This window comes from Aethalodelphis obliquidens, unplaced genomic scaffold (genome assembly GCF_003676395.1).
Source record: "Aethalodelphis obliquidens isolate GAN/ISIS:26980383/991018 unplaced genomic scaffold, ASM367639v1 scaffold25, whole genome shotgun sequence".
Lineage (NCBI taxonomy): Eukaryota > Metazoa > Chordata > Mammalia > Artiodactyla > Delphinidae > Aethalodelphis > Aethalodelphis obliquidens.
In genome coordinates this window covers 22,326,809-22,347,901 of record NW_020837969.1, presented here as the reverse complement: position 1 = coordinate 22,347,901, position 21,093 = coordinate 22,326,809, and the positions used below count along the sequence as shown (strand labels likewise).

The 21,093-nt window shown below is 35.9% G+C and overlaps 1 protein-coding gene across 3 annotated transcripts in view; it reads right to left on the bottom strand.

Moving 5' to 3' along the window:
• The window catches only part of TNKS (tankyrase), a 174,580-nt gene that overhangs the window by 109,613 nt on the left and 43,874 nt on the right, over positions 1-21,093 (bottom strand). For all 3 annotated transcript variants that reach the window (XR_003436266.1, XM_027122750.1, XM_027122751.1), the window contains exon 3: positions 17,097-17,192. Coding sequence is in view for 2 of the 3 variants with exons in the window: in XM_027122750.1 (XP_026978551.1) it covers positions 17,097-17,192 (96 nt within the window). In the remaining variant the exon portion in view is untranslated. The remainder of the gene's footprint in view (positions 1-17,096; positions 17,193-21,093) is intronic.

The following is a 21,093-nucleotide window of genomic DNA, read 5'->3' as shown; positions in this document are numbered from 1 at the left end:
GAAAGTACGTTGAATAATGTCTGCCGTTTTCTTTTCTTTCAGAAACAAAATATATAAACTATCATTCAGTAACATTATTCTTCTGTTCTTAAAAAAAAAAGTAATCATGTAAAATGTATGTGTGTGTCTGTATGATCATGGCTATTTTCTTCTCCAGGAGATTAGAAGATCTTTAGGTCCAAAACCCGCAATAATTCAAAGTACTACCCACAACATTTAAGCATGATATTTGGCCCAAAGTATACTTTAAATAATGGAGACAGTAAGTAACATTGACACTGAGAGCCATGATTAAGGTAAACGTAGGGAAATATAAAAGGATCCAAGAACTTTCTATGAAGTCCTAGTCCTTTAAGTGTCAAATGTTCTCTGGTTAAGAATTAAAATATCAAGAAGAGTATGTATAAAAATACACCCTTAAGAGAAAGAAATGAGTAAAATCATAAACTTCTGGTATGATGGTACTAAGCATAAAGCATTTAAATATTGCTTCCATTCTTAATCGAATTTCTTTTCCTTCTACATTCTTGGCTAGCCTTTTCTTCTATAAACCATCATTAATATTACCATTTGGTAGGTTTTTCTTTCTGTTTTACAAAGAGTATAGGCAAGCAGTTATTTTATTTTTCCTTATTAGGTTTTAAAAATGAAAGAAGACTTATTCTGCAAACAAGTTCACAAAATCGGTCGCTCTTCTGGAGAATAGGATACTCTCCCATGTCTGTTATTGCCACTGGCATTCTAATAACTTCTTAAAAACAAGAGTCATTTTTATGTCTTGTCATAAGCAATATATCATTCATTTTGCATTCATTTCAGTGCAATGGAGGATAATAGAATAATGGAAAACAACATATGGGAAGATTAGAACATCAATAGAGAAAAAAGATTCTTCTTCACTCACCTGGGCCCTATTTCCAAACACTGAAGCCAAATACATATAACTAGAATTATAAGGAGCAATGAATTTTTCCCCACAAAGAAAAAAACATGAGGGAAAGGACATAAATAAAAACTCATACACAGAATGTTACTCCATCTCAGAAAGAAAAGAGATACAAACTGGAGATGAGGAGTTCTGATAATCCACAAATCAAAGGACAGCCTATTTGTAAAGCATTCCTTATCTAGTACTGTCTAATTAATCTCCTAATAACTACTTCTTTTAAAAGAAATTCCCACATATAAAAAACAGTACTCATTATTATTTCTGATTATATTTCCCCCTTTCATTCAGAAACACTTGAGCACATAATTCACTGTATTTCTCTCCATGCCCTGTCAGGCTATCAATTCAGATGACTTTCAATGTCCACATCAAAAGAAATCTAGTAATTCTAAAACTGTCAGAGGCTGATTATCAAACACATAATTTTAAGATACTCTAAGTTATTGACACTCTAAGTAAACCTGACCCTTTCCCTGAGAAAAGAAAATACTGTTCACCTACCTATCACAGTCAGAAGCACAAGAAGGCTAATCTGATTAAAAAGCTTCCTAGGAAATAGTTAGTACCCACCTTGTGCCCACTAAGGTCATGTATCCTCAAAGAACCAGAGTGAATATACTCTCACCCAAACAGGAACATTGAGTCTATTGTGGTCTTGCGGGGGGGGGGGGGGGGAGGAGAAAGACAAAAGGGTACGGATATTTGTTTCAAAACAATCTCAACAAATTTAATGCCCAAGAGTTTCCTTCAGAACAAGACAGAAAACAAGGAAAGTTAACAATTCTAACAATGCCCATAAGATGGTGTTCTGATCTAAAACAAGGAAACTTTATCCACAGAAAAGAAACAAGCATTTAATTTTGATGCAGTAATAAACAGAAAAGGACACCAATGTAGCTAGAAGTAAAATGTAAAGAGGGGACTTCCCTGGTGGCCCAGTGGTTAAGAATCCACCTTCCAATGCAGGGGGTGCGGGTTTGATCCCCGGTTGGGTAACTAAGATCCCACATGCCGCGCAGTGCAGCCAAAAGATTTAAAAAAAAAAAAAAAAATGTAAAATGTAAAGAAAAAAAAAAGATTGAGCTTTAGTAATTAGTAATTTAGCATTAGTAATTCAAAAAATGAGACTATATGAGGATGAAAAGTAGAAAAAAATAGTACAGGGTGACCATATAATTTATTAACCAAACTGTCAAATTTTTTTTTGCCCAGAGTGATAATTTTTAAAATCTTTTCATTTGAAATAATTTCCAACACAGGGAAAAACTGCAAAATGGGTACAGAGAATTGCTATATACTCTTTGCCCAGACTTACCAATTTTTAATATTTTGTCCATGTTCTTTATATCCTCTCTCTTTCCCCTCTATATCTCTATGTATGTATGTAGAAGCAATAAATAATTTTCTAAACCATTTCAGAAGGTTGCAATACATCATGTCTCTTTGCCTTTTATTACTTCAGTGTTTATTTCCTAAAAACGTGGATATTTTCTTACGTAAGCACTGTATAGTAAGTAAATTCAGGAAATTTAACATTAGTACAATACTTTTATCTAATAGAGTGTACATATTCCAATTTTGTTATTGTTCCAATAATATCCTTTATAGCATTTTCCCCCTCCAGTCCAGGATCATGTATTTTGCATTTAGTTGTCATGTCTCTTTAATCTCTTTTAATTTGAAATAATTCCTCAGCCTTTGTCTTTCATGACACTGACATTTTTGAAAAATACAGGCCAATTATTTTGTAGAATGCACCTAAATTTGTGTTTGTCTAATGTCTCCCGGTGAGATTTAGTTATGCATCCCTGGCTAGAATACAACATGAGAGATGTTGTGTCCTTCTCAGGTATTACATCTGACAGCATGCAAGGTTTATCTGACTCTCACTGATTATATTAATTTTGCTTCCCCAGTAAGGGTATTATCAGATTTCTCCACTGTACAGTTACTGTTTTCCCCAAGTAATAATCCATCTATCGACAGCCACACTCAGAACCACGCAAACATCCTGCTCCTCATCGGATCTGGTCCTTGAGATTTAGCATCCACTAAGGATTCTTGTCTTAGCCAGTCTACTGTGATGGTTGCAAATGGTGATTTTCCAATTTCAACAGTTCCTCCACATTTATCAATGCGCATTCCAACAGTGAGAAAGAACGCTCCCCACTCACTCATTTATTATCACTGTATGAACATATCTATTCCTGTTTTATCTAATGGGTTATAATCCATTACTCTCATTATTTATTTTGATGGTCAAACTGTCCTAGATTTGCTCAGTGGGAGCCCCTTTAAGATGTCCTTTTGACAAGCCCCTATGTCCTTTAGAAATGCCCCCGTTATTTTTTTGAGCACTTCCTTACTTTCTAGCATAATAAGATATTCCAGGCTCATCTAATACCTTCCCCAATCTAGTCCTGAAATCAGTTATTTTTTTTTTAAATAACTCTTAACTCATTTACTCCCAACACATTTACTCAATCTTACAATACACCTAAAATAGGTTCAGAATTACTATACCATATTATTGCAAAACAACTTAATAGAAGGAAGTGAGGGTTTGTTTGAAATTGCCCTTTTTACCCCATTCTAGACTGAAGGTATAAAGTCAAAGAACTGCGCTCAAAAGTTACTTAGACTAGTTCTTCTTTATTTCCTTTAGTGTGGTTATTTATTTGAAATGCAGGTGGTTCATTAGTTTCTGTTTGCTCAATGCTTTAGAATGCAACTTTGAGGCAAAAAATGGGAGTTGAATTTGCATTAAACAGTATAAACTGTAAAAATTTCATTGTTATTTTAGTATGAAATCTGTCATCTTTCTACTTACCAAAGGTCTAATTACAAGTTTCAGCTATTAATATCACTAAGTTCTCTCAGGATATAAACAATAATAACACATAAAACTGTCACTAATGATCTAGTCAAAGCCTTTTCAAAGATTTTAATGTAGAATTTGATTACTTTTGAACATACAAGCCAATGCTGATCTCCCCTTTTCCATAAGATTTATAAAATGAGTCAACCATTGAAGCATGCATCATTGCCATTTCAGATGCCCTTTTATAATAACTACATCTGCATTCTACAGTTAGATTCATGTTGAAAATTCTTAAAAACTTGTCACCTTTTTCTTAAAAAAAAAAAAAAACACAACCAACAATGCTAGGTTTTGTTTTAGTACTATTTTGGAAAAGTCTTTTGAAACTGAAGAAGATGAAAAAACAAAAACAGAAAAAGGAAAAAAATTAAATAAGAACAAGCTTACCAATATAAAACTTAAAATTTTGTAGATTGGAATATATGAGAGATATTTTAAAGCAGAAGACAGATTTATCTTTTAATTTATTTATCCATAAAATATGGCTTTACCATAAAATAATTACCAATGGCTTCTTTCTCATCAGTCTATTTTATGACCCCTAAGCAAATAAGTGAAAATACACCCTCCAAAATCATATCACACTGGAGCAGGAGTGTTCTCAGTCTCGGATGGTTCTCAATCTAAAACACCCTAAAACACCCTAAAATGGCTCTTGACTGTGACAATGTCATGGCTGGGGGTGGGGACAGAGGTCAGCCGTGGAATATCCCTTTTGACACCCTTCAGAAGCACAAGAGGATTCTTGCTATATAAAAATTATAGGTGTTTAATAATGTTATGGAAACTGCTTTATGAACTAGCTAAGTGTTAAAATGAAACATCTGAAATCAACACATTGATAGGAGGTTTCTAATACTCAGCAAAAACATCTAACACAATAATAGCCTCATAAGAATCAACAGAATCAAAAGCCGTTTTTGGGCTTCCCTGGTGGCGCAGTGGTTGAGAGTCCGCCTGCCAATGCAGGGGATGCGGGTTCGTGCCCCAGTTTGGGAAGATCCCACATGCCGCGGAGCGGCTGGGCCCGTGAGCCATGGCCGCTGAGCCTGCGCGTCCGGAGCCTGTGCTCCGCGGCGGGAGAGGCCACAACAGTGAGAGGCCCGCATACCGCAAAAAAAAAAAAAGCCGTTTTTGTTAAAAGATCAAATTAATAATGGCCTCATATAACTGTATGGAAATTTAGAAAAGCTCATGAGTATGTATATACTGCTTCATGGAGGAGAAAAATAATAGTATTATGGTATCCTGGAAGGCACAAGGAGACTATGTCAAAAAGGAAATTATACTGAATCCTGCTGAGAGGCTGCACAAGGAAGTGACCACTGTGTGTGTGGGAGGAATATATATAGATGATGGAATTTACTGATAAACTTGGGGAGAAAAAAGAAAATATTTCAGTACAGTGGTTAGGAACAAAAAGTGGACCAGGTAAGTTTAGTTTAGAATAAGAAGTAAGAAAACAGACAGAACCCATGAGCAAACTCTTTATGCTCTGCAGGGAAAGCAGAAAAATGGGTGCCTAGAGAGTGATGCAGCGATCAAGAGAAAACAATTTTGTTTTACTTTATTTTTTAAAGTGGGAGCTATTAGAATCTGTCTATATGCAAATGGTATAAGCCAATAGGGAGAACATAATTGCAGGTCCTTGAGTAAGTGAGATGGGATAGGATCCAGAGCAAACTCAGAAGAGGGCTGACCTTAGCCAGAAGCAGTAGGCTTCTTTCATTGTAGTGAGAAGGAATGCAGAGTATCTGAGTACAGATGCAGCTAGGCTGCTGGAACTGGTCATAGCACTAACTTCTTATTTGATGGCATCTATTTTTTCAATGAAATATAAGAAGCTCTTTCTAAACATACTCAAAACTATTTGAACTATCAGCTAGTCTATTGCAAATATCCTAAATAAATTTAAAAGTTAAGTACACATATACTGTTATTATGCTAGATCTGTGCTTTTCATGTATTTTGGACCCACCCCTTTTTCTTCCTTCTACTTCTTTCTCCTTCATTCTACTTTCGCTTCATCCTCAGGCCTGAATTACCACAATTTGCTCCAGGGCAGTTTCCTTACTTCCCATCTTTCCTTATATTAATATATTTAATGAATGTATGTCTAATTCATTTTCCTGAATTAGAAACACAACAAACATCTTCTGTTCCACCAAACAGAATAACTATGCCCTCTTTTCTTCATCAAGCTAAATTAGACATGTGAAGACTTGGGGATGGGCAGTGGGAGAAGAGGGAGACAAGGGAATCAACACCTCTTAGAGGAGCAGAATTCTACCACACCCTCCTAATCATACTGATGCAGATCTATGGCTCATCTGGTCTTAATAACCTACTGCTAAAGGAAATTCCTCATGGAATTTGGGAAACTGGGAAACTGCGGCTTCGAAACGCAAAGTAACTTTCCAGTCTACACAACTGGTAGGCAGCAGAAGTGACATTCCAATGCAGATATTCTTGATTCCAAAAATTCGTGTAACTGTGCTATATAGCCAGTGTTGCAGTCTTGCAGTACGGCCACGAACCTGCTGCTAGTGATAGCTTTTCCTCCGTAAAGTGGGTAAAGGGTTAGAAAGAGCACAGTGCCTCCTAGGTCACCAACAACCATCCTAGTCCAAAGCTTTGAGAAACTGCTCCCTAAGCAAATGTGTATACACAGCTCATTCGCTTCTTCCTACCAGTTAGCACATGTTCCTCATTGATATCTGCTTAAACAGCACACTGGAAGGTAGGAAAATGTAGGTGTAAGGCAAGTTCTGCTAGAAAACACCAGGCACAAAAGTGGGTATCTGTTCAAAGAAGGTTTTTGTTTTAGGTCAACCTATATTTTTTTGCACCATCACACCCTGCTCCAGTTTCCTCAGCCTTATGAATGAGTAAGGTAAGGCAGGGACACTGACAAAGCTGGAGTACAGCAGGAAAAGATGGTATTCTGCAAAAATTCCATCAGTAAACTCTCCAACACTAAGTTAGTTACTTTAATTACAAAGCCTCTTTAATCCTAAATAATTACCAATTACTCCCTTTACTCCACTATTCAGGGACACCTCATTTTTTAAATAATAAAGCCTCATGCCATGTGTTTCAATGACTTTTTAAATTTTCAGAAAAATAATTCTCCTACGTTAGATAAACTAGGAAAATACTGGCTACTGGGCTATTCCAACCTTAGGGCTGAGCCAGAGTAAATGGAAATAATGAACAGCACAGAAAGAAGATCATGAAGGAGGGGACTATGGGCTTATCTACCAGTTACCAACTGATAAAGCAGCAAGCTGTTGATAACTTTTACTTTTAGTCAGAATTATTTCAGCTGTAAATGCTAAAATCGTAATTTTGCTTTTTATTCACCTATAAAAAGCTAATGCATTAAACAATTAAGTTCTCTGCAGCACTATGAATAGTACTGAGAGTCCAATCATACCCCTCATAACTCACAGTTGCTTAAATATAGGTTTCTGATCAGCAGGTAGATTTAGAAAAATAAGCATGCCACCGAAATTCCTATTGTTCATGTAGTTACACTCAATGCTTAAATCCTCAGAGTACACATATGAGAAATGACTGATTCCAAATAGTAATAACTGATCAAAAGTAGTTTCAAGACTTCTACTTCTAGGAAACTGGAGTAGATGTACTTTTCTGTACTCTTCCCACTAAGTACACCTAAAAAAACCTAGATATCATATGTAAAATATATATAAGAAGACTCTCAATGGTGGACAGAAGAAGGCAGACCAGTTAAGGACCTTGGTACCCAAGGAATGACTCATGGTGGTGAGTTCTCAAGTCCTTTTTGCCCCATATATACAGACTTAAGAGCTGAAGAAGCTGACAACTCAGAAAATGCCAATAGGTGCAGACAAACAAAAGCCTGTTCTCTCAAGCCAAAGGGCCAGGAAAGGGAAAGTCTGGCATGACAGAAAACCTTTAGACAATAACTGCCTCTTCCAGTCAAATACTACAAAAAACAAAAACAACCCAGAAAAACAAAAACAAAAAAACTGTGGCTCTACCCCTACTCATGAAGCAAAGGCCTGTGATGAGTCTAAATTTGCAAGCTCACTAGGAAACAAGACTTTATCTCTGCCAGGTAACAATTAGCCCCTCCTCACCACAGTGTTGGTGGAGACCACAGACTGCCACAAACTTTCACTACAGCCCAATGGTAACGAAGTCACCCCTCTTCTCCTCCTGTGATGTCAGTCAAGGCCATGTGGGGAAAAGATCAGCAAGGATAGAGAAGAACGCAATAACACCATCAACGAACAGGATGCAAGAGACATTTATAGAACGCTCCATCCAACAACAGCCAAAACACATTCTTTTTACATGCCCATTTAACATATACCAACATAGACCACATTCTGGGCCATAAAACAAAAATTTTTTTAATGAAAAGAACTGAAAACATAACAAGTGTTGTCTAACCACAATCAAATCAAACTAGAAGGTATATCAAAAAGGTAATAGAAAAACCTCCAAACACTTAGATTCTAAACAACATACATCTACTAAATATTTAACCATGGGTTAAAGAGAAAGTATTTAACCGTGGGTTAAAGAGAAAGTCTCGAGAATTAAAAAAGAATATATTGAACTGAATGAAAATAAAAATAGAATGTATCAAAATTTGTGGAATACAGCCAAAGTCGTACTTAGAGGGAAATTTATAGCACTAAATGCATATATCAGAAAAGAGGAAAAGTCTCAAATCAATTTTCTAAACTACCACTCCAAGAAAAAGAGTGAAATAAGCCCAAAGTAAGCAGAAGGAAATAATAAACATAAGAACAGAAATCAACATAACTGAAAAAAAAATCAATAAAACAATGACTTGGTTCTTTGAAAAGGGTCAATAAAACTGACAAACTTCTAGGAAACACTAGTAACACAGAAGAGAAAACACAAATTACCAGTTATCAGGAATGCAACAGAGGCTATCACTACAGATTCTGCAGACATTAAAAGGTATCTAACGAAAGAAAACTACAAACAACTCTACACACAGAAATCTGACAGCTTAGATCAAATTCCTTGAAAGACATAAGCTACCAAAACTCACACAAGGAAAAAATATATAACCTAGTTAGCCCTGTACCTATTAGAGATATTGAATGAATAATAATCTTCCAAAAAAGAAAGTACCAGGCCCAGATGGTTTCACTGGTGAATTCTACCAAACATTTATAAATGAAATAATTTCTTCTAGAAAACAATCTCATCCAGAAAATAAAAGCAGATGGAACACTTCCTAATTCATTCTATGAAGCCAGCATTACCTTAATACCAAAATAAAGACATTACAAGTAGGGAAAACTACAGAATCGGTATTTCTGGTGATGGAAATGTTTTGTATCTTGAGTGCATCAATGTCAATATTCTGGTTGTGATACCATACTACAGTTTTGCAAGATGTTACCACGAAGGGAAAATAATAAAGAGGGTACTGGGAACCTCCCTGTATTATTTCTTACAACTGCATGTGAACCTACAATTATGTCAAAATGGAAGTTTAATGAAAATTTCATTAACCCTTACAATACTAAGGCATTAATGAATTCTAATGTCGCACGTTCTACTTAAGAAAGCAAATGTTAACAGTAATTATTATAAGAAAAATTTAAAGAACCATTTAAAACAGTAATTTAGCTGTAGTTGAAGCTCTAATATAAATTGCAATGAAAATGCTATGAGGTTGCTACAGTTTACTAGGGAAAATGACAGTTGCTCTCAGAGTACACACTAACAAGATATTATGCTTCACAAATATGTCATTTTTGATGAGTTAAATGATCATGCTGGTTTTAATGATCATTAAAGTAGGCCTGCTGGCTTTAATTACACAAAAGGTTGATGGGAAGAGGGTGAAATACTAGAATTCTGGGTTATCTAAACAGAAAATTTCTATTCTCTCCCATTCCATATATTTATGTCTAACTATCTGTAACTCATTTAAGGTGTACACACTTAAAACTATTTGAGCTGCCTCTTATTCATTATGAATTGAATAGTTCAAACATTTTGATTATTATATCTTTCCTTATAGCTTCTGATAAATGGAATATTTATAAATGGAATGGAATATTTATAAGTGGAATACTTCTTGCCATATCAATAAACAAAGGATGTCACAGTCATCAAGGATTGCAACCCTCCAACATGAGCCGGTGAGCCCTGAGGAAACTCAGAGCTGAAAAGAATACCTGCCATCTAGTAGCCATCAGACTGCTGCCACTCCCTGCGGTGAGCCCTGAGGAAAATCGGTTTGTGAAAATACAGGATACTGGCCCCAGAAAGCTGAGGTGCATATCAAAGGAATGATTTCAGTGAGCCCAGACTCTTGCATCTTCCCATACATAGAAAAGCGCTACATTCCTTAACTTGAGATATCTAGTTTTCTTTAATTGAAGATAATCTTTTGACTACCCGTCCTTTTGTTGCAAAACTCTTATATATCCTGGCTCTTCCCCTCATTTCCTTGGAGCAGTTTCTCAGCTCTGAGAGCTATCTCTCAGAGTTATCTCCCAGGCTGTAGTCCTCATTTTGCCCCAAATAAAAATTAACTCGCAACTCTCACATTATGCATTTTTTTAAGTCAACATGACACTTCTAAATACTGTTTTCTCAATATTTCAAATGAATGTTTTTCAAGCCTGCTGCCTAGAGAGCAAAGACTTAAGAACATAATTTATAAAGTTGGATAAATCAATTTATTATCCAAGTAAGTCATTTTCTTATAATAATACAATGATAAATCTTGTAGGTAATATTAATCAGGTAAATTTTCTTCTTTTTGAAAAGAACAATCTTTAAGCTAAGAAAGTAGAGAAACATTATATTAATGGATTGAATTTAAACCCTGAATTTATGGGTCAGTCCAATTTTTCAAACGTGTTTTATACCACATCCTTCTAAATGAATGAGTGGGTTAAAAAATCTGATTCTGCATATATAAGAATACTGAACTCTAGAGCCAAACTGCTTGAGTTCAGATCCCAAAAATTTCCCTTAAGGACTGTGAACTTGTAAAAGTAACCTAACTTCTGGTGTAACAAAAGGTACAGTGATAATATCTATCTCCTAGTGTTATGAGGATTCAATGCCCTTAGAACAGGTCTTGGCTTACAGAAGCATTCAGGAGTTGTCAGCTGCTATTATTATTACTGTATTTTACATAAAGCTAACTTCTAAAAACAACTTTGCCTTGCTGCAAGTAACCTAAAAGACAATTCAATAAAAACTACTAAATGAATTGAACAGGTGCTAAAAAGAAGAAATGAACTAGCTTCAGGTTAACCTTTGACCTGTTTGTTCAAGATGCAAATAACACTTTAAAATTTAAATCATGGTGACCTATGTCAGATATGGTCATTTTAAAAAGGTACTACTTTTATATTCCTCTCCTAAGTCCTTTTCATATTTTTAAGGTTTCAAAAAAGTATTTCAATCACTTTTAATAACAAAATCTTAATTTTCCTACTCATGTCCAAAATTATAGACAGATCAAACCATTAATAAAATTTTCTTAACAATTAGTTAAGGGATTAACATTTTCAACACATCTTTAAAATGAGTATTCACACTGTTTTATTTCAATGACAATTTTTTTTTTTTTTTTTTTGCGGTACGCGGGCCTCTCACTGCTGTGGCCTCTCCCGTTGCGGAGCACAGGCTCCGGACGCGCAGGCTCCGGACGCGCAGGCTCCAGACGCGCAGGCTCAGCGGCCATGGCTCAGGGGCCCAGCCGCTCCGCGGCATGTGGCATCCTCCCGGACCGGGGCACAAACCCGTGTCCCCTGCATAGGCAGGCGGACTCTCAACCACTGTGCCACCAGGGAAGCCCTCAATGACAATTTTTAACTTTCTTGCTCTAATACTAAAGGGAATTTTTTTTTTAAATCAGGAATTCATGTTAAACAATAATTTTCACCTAATAAAACTGAAGTGGATAAACATACAGCTTTTCTTTAAAAGTAAGGGATTTCCTTTCATGGTTTGTTTTCTAGGAGGTACACTGTACTATCAGACTTCCTAATAACTGATAAAAATAATTACTTAAGTTCAAATTAAGGACATGAGAAATCTGTCTTCAGTCATGGAGGCTGATAGTAAAAATGTACTACACATGAAAGGCAATATGCTCCACTCTAGTACAGCTGATGTGCAAAACAGCCCATTAACAGAACAATAACCAAAAGAAGAGTAAAAATTAGGCCTTGGTTTGAAGTCTGATGTGACATCTGGAAGTCTGATGTGACAGCTGCAGGAAGTTTGATCTTTCCAGAATTGGAATATTTTCAAGCAAAGGAACTAACCAAGAAATCTGTTGAAAAAAGGCTCAATAGATACCTTACCCATCACACCAATTAAAAAAAAGAAAAACTTTAATGCACTGTGTTTTAAGAGGTATACATGACTATAAGCAATTCAAAACCATTTTTAAGAAGCAGAAAATTTAATAAGACTCTTACAATATAGCATGAGAGTGAAACAATTAATAGCTATTGAGTACTTGTAGGACCTGGAAAATATGCTGCCCTCAGTGACCAGTAATCAGAGCCTAGATGTCCTTATTTATTCAATTGTTTCATGGACTCATCCAAGTTCTGGGCACAAGGAAGCGAGCAAGAGAGACAAAAGCCCAAATCCTTGTGAAGCTTGCATTCTATTGGGGCAAAAAATTAACAACAACAAACTAATGCAATTTCATATATCCATAAAGAAAATAAAGTAATAAATCCATAAGGAAAATGAAGTAAGCTAATGGGATTGAGAACAAGAAGGCTTCTCTGAGGAGTAAACATTTGAGTGGAGATTTGACTGATGACCGATGTGAAGTTCTGGGGCACTGTCCCAGTTTTAGTAAAGAGCACGTGTTGGTCCAGACACAGAAAGGGGCTTCATCTGTGTGAGGAGCAGCAAGCATACAGCTGTAGCTGAAGCAAAGAGCTCACGGGAGAACACAGTACAGGACAAGATCAGAGATATGCAAGGCAGGGGCCCGATCATGGTCGGCTAGGGTTAAAGTCTGGATTTTATTCAGGGGTAATGAGAATATATTAATGAATTTTCTAATCACAGCACTGATTTATGCTTTAGAAAGACCACTCCAGCTATAGTGGAGGCAGAGAGACCCATTATGAAGCTACCGCTGTCATGAAAGAAAGACGAAAGGCATGTACAAGGGCTAGAGCAGTGAAGCTGCTAAGAAATGGTTGGACTGGGGATTTGAAAGTATGGTAGACCTGAATTACTGATAGGTTGCTTTCGAAACGTGAGAAGAAGAAAGGAATCCTAAATTTTGGCTTAAGCAAAACCTAGCAGTCAAACCTACCGAGGCAGGGTCCAGATCATTTAAGTCTTCGCTGATCATGCTGAAGGTTTTCGTTTTATCTGAAAAGCAGTAGGAAGCAGTAAAGAAGAAGAAGAACAACAAAAAAGAGATAGGATTCCAGATATATCTTGCTGATTTAACACACCAGGCTCAGCAAGCACATACCAGACCCCTCAACATTGCCTCTAGCCTGAGCCACAGCTGATTCCTTCTAGAAAGGGAGCCAGCCCATCAATCACAGATTAGCATTTCCTCAGAAGTGCAATGAATCCAGACAAAAGTTTATTCTTGAGAAACCCTGGAGCAAGTATATCCCTCTCCCTTATTCCCCTATCCCTAAATCTACTAGGAAACTGCTGGGATGAATTACCTTGGCAACCTCGTGACCATCTAAACTCACTCATTTTACATCCCTGTCATCCTCGGTTCTGCCAACGATAACTCTCCTTTGGCCATCTATCCTTTCCCAAATTCTCAGCCTCAATCTGCTGTCACCTCTTCTTATGACCCAACTTCCCACTGCACCCCACAGAATCCCCTTTACATGATTAACAAATACTCCTACATCCTTATCCTCTTCAATGAACACTCCCTTTGTCAACCACCTTTAATTTACATGTAGCTCTGGCAAAGTAATACCACATGCAGCGCAGCCCTTTAAAAAGGAAGCTCCTCATTCACCAAATCCTCACATACTTCATTCAGGAATAGAGAGATACATGTGTGTGGATGCTAAGTCTGAATATGGTAAAGAAGCATAATTCCAATGGAATTGATAAAATAACTCTAAATTCACAAGGAAGAATAAAGGATGAAAACACTGTACCTAAATGGTAAATACTAGAGGATTAGTTCAAAAAACTAAAATATATCCATAGAAGGATACCATGAAATTTATAAATTCATGTTGCAGAAGAATACTTAGCACCTTCTGGGAATATTCATACAACTAAATTAAAAAAAAAGATTATTAAGCAATATGTAATGTATAAGGCTGATTTGATTAAAGAGAAAGAAGAATGTGGGGTGTGTATACCTTAGTATAGTAAAGGTTATAGATAAAATATACCAGAATGTTCTCTGTAGGTGGTAGAATAATGAGTAATTTTTTCTTTTTTGTACTTTTCCTATTTTCCCTAATTTCTAAATGAATGTATTTTTTATACCTAGAAAAAAAGGTCAAAGTAAGTAATTTTTTAAAAATCCATAATCATAACACATGGAAACTGCTCTTCAATGAAATTTACAAGGCTTGTTTAGGCTTTTCCTATCCTTGTTTCCTAAAAAACAAAAAATAAACAAACAAAACCACCTCCAAGTCCTTCAGTTGACTGCCCAGAACTTCAGTCATTAACCAAAACCAAACAAAAAACCCTCAAGATCTCTTCTAAGCAAATCATTCACTTAATAATTCAACAAAGAGTTTAATGAGTCTTTCCAATTGATTATTCTCTTTAAAATACCTAAGTGCACTATTCAAAGCAGACGGCTATATGCTGGGCTCCCTTAGCTGTAAGACTAAGGGTATGTTGTTGTTTTATACAGCTCTGTAAAACCTCATGCATTCTTTATGCGGAAGAGGGTATTAGTCATTTATTTATTTTAAAATATTCGGTAAGAGAGATTTTCACTTTGTTAATTTCCTTTAAGGAATATACATATATCTATACATAATTTTAGCCAATGCACAAAAGCAGTAACATAAAAAATTTTGGAAGTCATCTTTGGCAATTAAATTCCCAAAGACGAAAAAAATAAAGAACAGAAACTTCACCCTCAAGGTTAAGTAATGCTACTACAACTACATCTGGCATAAAAATAATGACACATCATCTAGAATAATCTCTAATAACTCTAAATTAAGACTTTCAAAAGATTCTCTTTTTATCACTGCTCCATCTTTTAAATTTAACTTTGGAAATAATACTTCCACCATAATTCCATCAGAATGGAATTCTTTCCATCGGAAAGAACTGCTTAGAAGAGAACCTGCATGGGCAGAAAAACATTTTGGAATATATTTCACTGCATTATATAACACGAGTGTGTAAATATCATTAGCTTATATTTTCCACTAGAATGTTTTTCTTTTAAATCATATCTGAAAAGTTGTATGTCATTTCCAAGAGAGCATATTTGTGAAAAAAACAATTAATGAGCTCAGTATTATGGCCAAGAAGAATTTAATATCTTCCTATCTAAGCCAAATACAGTGCTAGATGCTTTTCCGGGGAAGTTTAACAGACATGGTATCTGTCCTCCAGGAAGATTTGGTCTCTATGAGTTTTTCTGCCAAATTTCTTTCCCAAACTAACAGCCAGTATAACCTCCCCTGAAATTCACTTCCACTTAGAAGATAGCTTCTTGCTGTTCATAACTTATATTCAAACTTTGTCTTTAAAAAAAGTGAAAGTGGATCTAAAGCAGTGCTGCATTAAATGAACAAATGGACAGATCTAACAAACGGACAAGGCAGGTGTTGAGGATTGAAGAGAAGGAAAGGTCAGATAGAGGACACAGATACAGAGACAGTCTTGGTCAGCATTTATAATATCCCTCTAGTACTATGAATTTTCTCCTTTGGTCAGAGACCACTCCAAGGCTGCAATCATTGCCCGGGGCTTTGCTAAAGGAAGAGACTGAAAGGCTGCAGAACCTAAACAGCAGCCCTGAGGCTACAGACTTTAATTTCATTATTTAAAACTTTATAATTATATTTAAATTTCTTCTTATCTACACTGGTTTAAAATAGCTTTATTCCTCTAGTGTATGTTATCACGATTCAGCAACCAAATCACCTAAACTCTTATTAATTTAGATAAATCAGATTACTCTGATTTAGCAGAGATTATGTTAATTTTAACACTGAGGGAAGTTGTCTTTCCATGCAGAGTAATTAAGCAAAATTCCACATATTTTCAAAGCTTTCTGTATATAGATATTTTCCATTCACCTCAGAATCTTTGTTAAAAATGGACTCAAAAGCGAATAAAAGATTTATTTTCTTCAAACCTGGACAAATTTAAAAGGAAGCTAAAAGTCATTTACTTTCATACAACCTAAAACAATACTGTGAGTACTGCAGTGACAGAGGCTCCAAATTATAAATGTCAGTTAAGTAAAAGAAGGCAAAGACAGCAGAACTCAGATGCTGAGAATAAAAACAAAAATAGATCCAATGCAGCATTCTGCGAATGAAGATCAGTGAAAACGGTTGCTCAATATCACATCACTTATAGCATTATTTCCTATGTTGTTATTGAGAGAGCCTTTCTATTCCAGCATTTCCTTTGTTGGTTCCTGACATTTGCCTTAATAAAACCAATACTTAAGCCAAATTTTTTCACTATCTGAAGAAAGAAGGTAATCCACTGCCTCAGTTAAAAAGTACTTTGCTATCATGGTAAAAGGAGAAGATAATGATAAAAATATAAACAGAGTGGCAAGGGAGGAGCGGCATCATATTTTATTTAACCATTGATGTAAGCAATAAGGCAGCAGGTTGTCTTTCCGATCAAAACTACTTTTATAAAGTAATACAAATGCCCTTGCTTGCTCAATAGTGAAGGTCTTCAAAAGAATCAACTGAGAAGATGAGGTACAGGAAATTACAATCCAAACCATAAAAAAAAAAAAAGTCCAAAGCATGAATAATTATGTTATCATCTAATGCTGTAATTCTCAGAAATTCTAAGTATAATAAGCAATCCTATTGCTTATGCTTATGCCAGTATAGCGATTAACGAAAACAGTTAATATAACAAATCAATAATAAAGTAGAGATAATGGCATATATATTTGTTGAGCTTTTATCAGTAAAAAATAAAATAAAATTCAGACCATAAAGATTTTATAAAAGCAAGCAAATAGATCCAATAGCTAGTAGATAAAATAACTGGGCAGCTCTGTTTTCTTACCTGTAAGGACAGCTTTTGCTGAAGGATCCGCCAGGTCCAGGGCTGATTTCCCATCAGTGTTCCGAATGTTTGGATCAGCTCCGTGCTGCAGCAGCACTGTGCAGGGAAAGCAGAAACAGTATCTTACCTCAGGGATACAAAGATTATTTACTGGTAAGTGCCGCCTCGGCATGGTGTAGGCATAAACATACATTGCACAATTTTTTCTCTTTCAAGAAAAAAAAAAGAAAGAAAGAAAAAGAAAAAAAAGCTCTGCAGCAAAGGATCCTGTCTAGAGTAAAGCGAAGTTGGCAACTTGTGGTACAGTATTATCACATGACTTAACATCATAAACACGAAACTAGAAAAATCCTGCAACAGACAGTTTGGGTTTGCCTCCTTCAGGCAGAAGGATGGGGAGCTGTATGCTCGCTGCCTCGCGCTGTGAAATCCTCTCACTATGAGCCTGCCCTGTCTTTACTACCACTGTGGCTGCTTGTTGCTGCTGCTGCTTCACTGCTGAATTTTTCACTGCTGAATTTCCCACCGCTTCCTCGTCTTGGAACAGCTGTAATACTGTGCAAGCCTTTTAGTGCTCACTGCTTACATGTATGGAAACGCATCAGAACATACTGGCTTGCTTCCAAGAAGTTTACCAGACACAGTAACGCATGCAACTCTGGTTCCCTGCAGCCGAGCTGCAGAAAGGAACTGCCTTCCACAATAATTCTGGCCATCAAAAATTTTTAGAATCAGAAATTCAATCACTATGATATATGCTGAGGAATGAATATTACACATGCTATATTGCATAAAAAGTAGCTACAGAGAATTTTGAGATGTGTAGGCTTCCAAAAGAGAGAATCACTGTTTAAGTAAAATCCAGAAATAATTTATTAATCTAAAACATTTCTCAACTACATCTGGTATGTGTGTGTACAGGGGCGGGGTGGGGATGGTGGAGAGGGGAGGGCGGGTGTTGCTATAACACTACCCAACCAATGGTTAAACTAATAAATATATTAAAAACTAGTCTAATAAGCAAAGTTCAATTACAAGTTATTCTAACAGTTCAAATCTAACACTTTGTGTACTCCTGGAGAGAACAGGAGTTGTTACCATTTACCAATATTCTATAGCATAAATTTAAAACAAAGCAGAAATATTAAATTCAAATAAATGGTTAAAGACATGTTATATATAATGACTGTTGATGTGTCCCAGATTTTCATTCATTAACAGTCCCATGCTAAAGTACATACATTCTTTAGGAATATTTGGAAGGCAAGCCTCATATATTACTAAGTATAGAGCTTTATAAAGCTCTTCTTCTCCCTTTAATACATAAGCCATCTAGTCGATGGCTTTATTATAAGGTACAAAGGAATAGCCTTATCTAGAATTGGGGCGCAGCTGCTGGGACAGCGTGCATCAGCATCTCTTGCACTAAATCCTGGATACTTTCAGACTTGGGATAACAAAAACTAGCCATGGCTTGAAAAGATGCAGTGAGATTTTGCTAAGACTTTCACTCCTGACTGAAAGCAATGAACATAATTCTTTTCCAGATGTTTATAAAGTGACAAAAGTAGCACAAAATAGCAAGTACCATAATGTGAAACTGTAGTTATTCTTTCATCATAATGAATAAGCTTTCACAACAATATATATATTTTTTATTCCAGGAAGAAATCCCAACATGAAGATTTGGCTTGTAAAGGGTCTTTATCATGAAGCAAGCTCATGTATCAAATGTAAAGATGACAGCTATCGCTATATCTTTATTTAGATGCTGAGTGATCACATGCAAAAAGTAGGAAAACAAAGAAATGACAGCTACCATGAAAAGCTGAGTTTTTTTATCGCATACTTCGAGAACTTCAGAACCTGCTTTAAACAAGAAGTATAAGAACGTAGTTTAACAATCCTTGATGAAAATATGGTGGGAGCTTTTACTTTGCAGCTTAATGCGTGGTAGAGGCAAAACATAGAAAGCCTTATTGTTCCTCCAAAAGTCACCTAAAGTCTCAGCCTTACCTATTATATCTTTGCTATTTTGCAACAGAAATCTGCCATTACAGCTTAGTTGCAGTTTTGCTTTGTTTTAGTTGACTCTGAAAGGAGTAATCTTTTCACTAGAAGTATCTGTTTTCTAAACATTTTTGAGTCATATGCATCTCATTCATTGGACCTGAACACACAGAAACATCACTGCAGAGTTATGTAGCAACAGGGAAGAAGAAGCTGAATTTTCCAAACCAGATGCTGATAACAAAATCCACATTAGAAAATAATCGAACCATTTTAATTCACCAGATATGGGTAAAAACCCACAAAACTCAGTAGAGTTAAGAGTTTTAGGAGCAATAAAGGTATCCATAACTAGACCACAAGGGATCTAAACTTATCTAACTTTTTATAAAAGGGCAGCACTGGGGAGATTAAATGGGAACAAAAAATAGCATCAAAAGTACTAAGCACAGAGCCTGACAATACATATCAGCTAATACTAATATTTAAAGCACATTTTAAAATGTATTTGTACTCTCAACTTTACCACTAACTACTAATTCATTGCTTTGTCCTAGAGCCAAACCTTCAGATCTTAACTTTTTCTGTAAAGGGCCAGAGAGAAAATACATTAGGCTTTGTAGACCATATGGTCTCTGTCTCAGCTATTCAGCCTTGCCTCAACCCCATCATTACAGAGGAAAAGCAGCCACAGACAATACTTAAAGGCATGTGTGTGACTCTGTTTCAATAAAACTTTATTAAAATTTGAATCCTGTATAATTCTCATATATAAGAAAATATTGTTATTATTGTGTATTTTAAAAATCATTTAAAATGTAAAAACAATTCTTAGCTTACAGGACATACAAAAAACAAGGGGTGAGCTGGATTTGGCCCATGGTCATAGTCTGCCAACCTTGACCTTGGGCAGGAATAGAAGAAGTGTGGGCAGTAATAGACAAAGTGTGGTCCATGGACTGTTCTAGTCCTCGAACTCTCTGTAATCCATCGACATTGAGAGAACCACAGAAATTAAGAGGAAGCATTTAAAACTGTGTGTGTCATTTTAAAATTACTTTTTCCAGTACCTCATCTTTATTGTAGTTTACAGAGTTATTGGCCTGCCATGCACTGGGGAAGGAAAAAAACTGGTCCCTGACCACAGACAAGGTTGAGAAGCACTAAGCCAGTTCCCAGGTCTATAAAGTGAAGGACCTGGACTAGATAAATGATTTCTATGTATCTAGAATAGGCCTCAAATCCCTGATAATGCTTTAGAGTTACAGTCTAAGCATTAAGATCTAAAATCTTAAAAAAGAAAGATTTGCCTCAAGCAGACCCTTTCCCTTCCCTACGCTTTTAATCCAAATGGAAAAATAAAGATTTATTTATCCTAACACTTGATTTAACAAAAACAAAATTAATAGTTGAGTCCATGATCAAAGTTGTAGGGTACATACTAAAAAGTATCAAACTACTTCTTGAGCAATTCCTCAAGTCAAATTTGTTTCACACTATTCCCTATGAAGATCTGTGTGACACTATTTTCTAATACCAGAAGAACAGCACATACATAGGGCAAAGATAACAACCATGGCTTTCAAGACTGTCAGTCTGCACTTGAAGTAGTGACATGTAGGACTCTCAATGCTGGATGCTTCAAAAGTTGCTTTCAAAGTTCTGTGCTACCAAAAGGAATAATAAAATATGACTACAGATACATAATACAATTAGAAATTCATCTTGTAACAGATTCTTCTTCAAAAGTAGCACAAATGTCTGAAGCAAAGTTCCCAGAATATACAATCAATATACAAACTAAGGTTTGAAAGAAAAACAAGGAAACTAAAATCTGAGTAACATTCAGTAAGTAAATTCGAGACTACTGTGGACAGACATTCAAAATCTCCTTGTATTATCTTTAACCAATTAGGGCATTATCAAACCTCAAATCCCAAATGTCTAGGCTCTATATCTCAAACCCATTTATCTCCTTTGGAAGTTA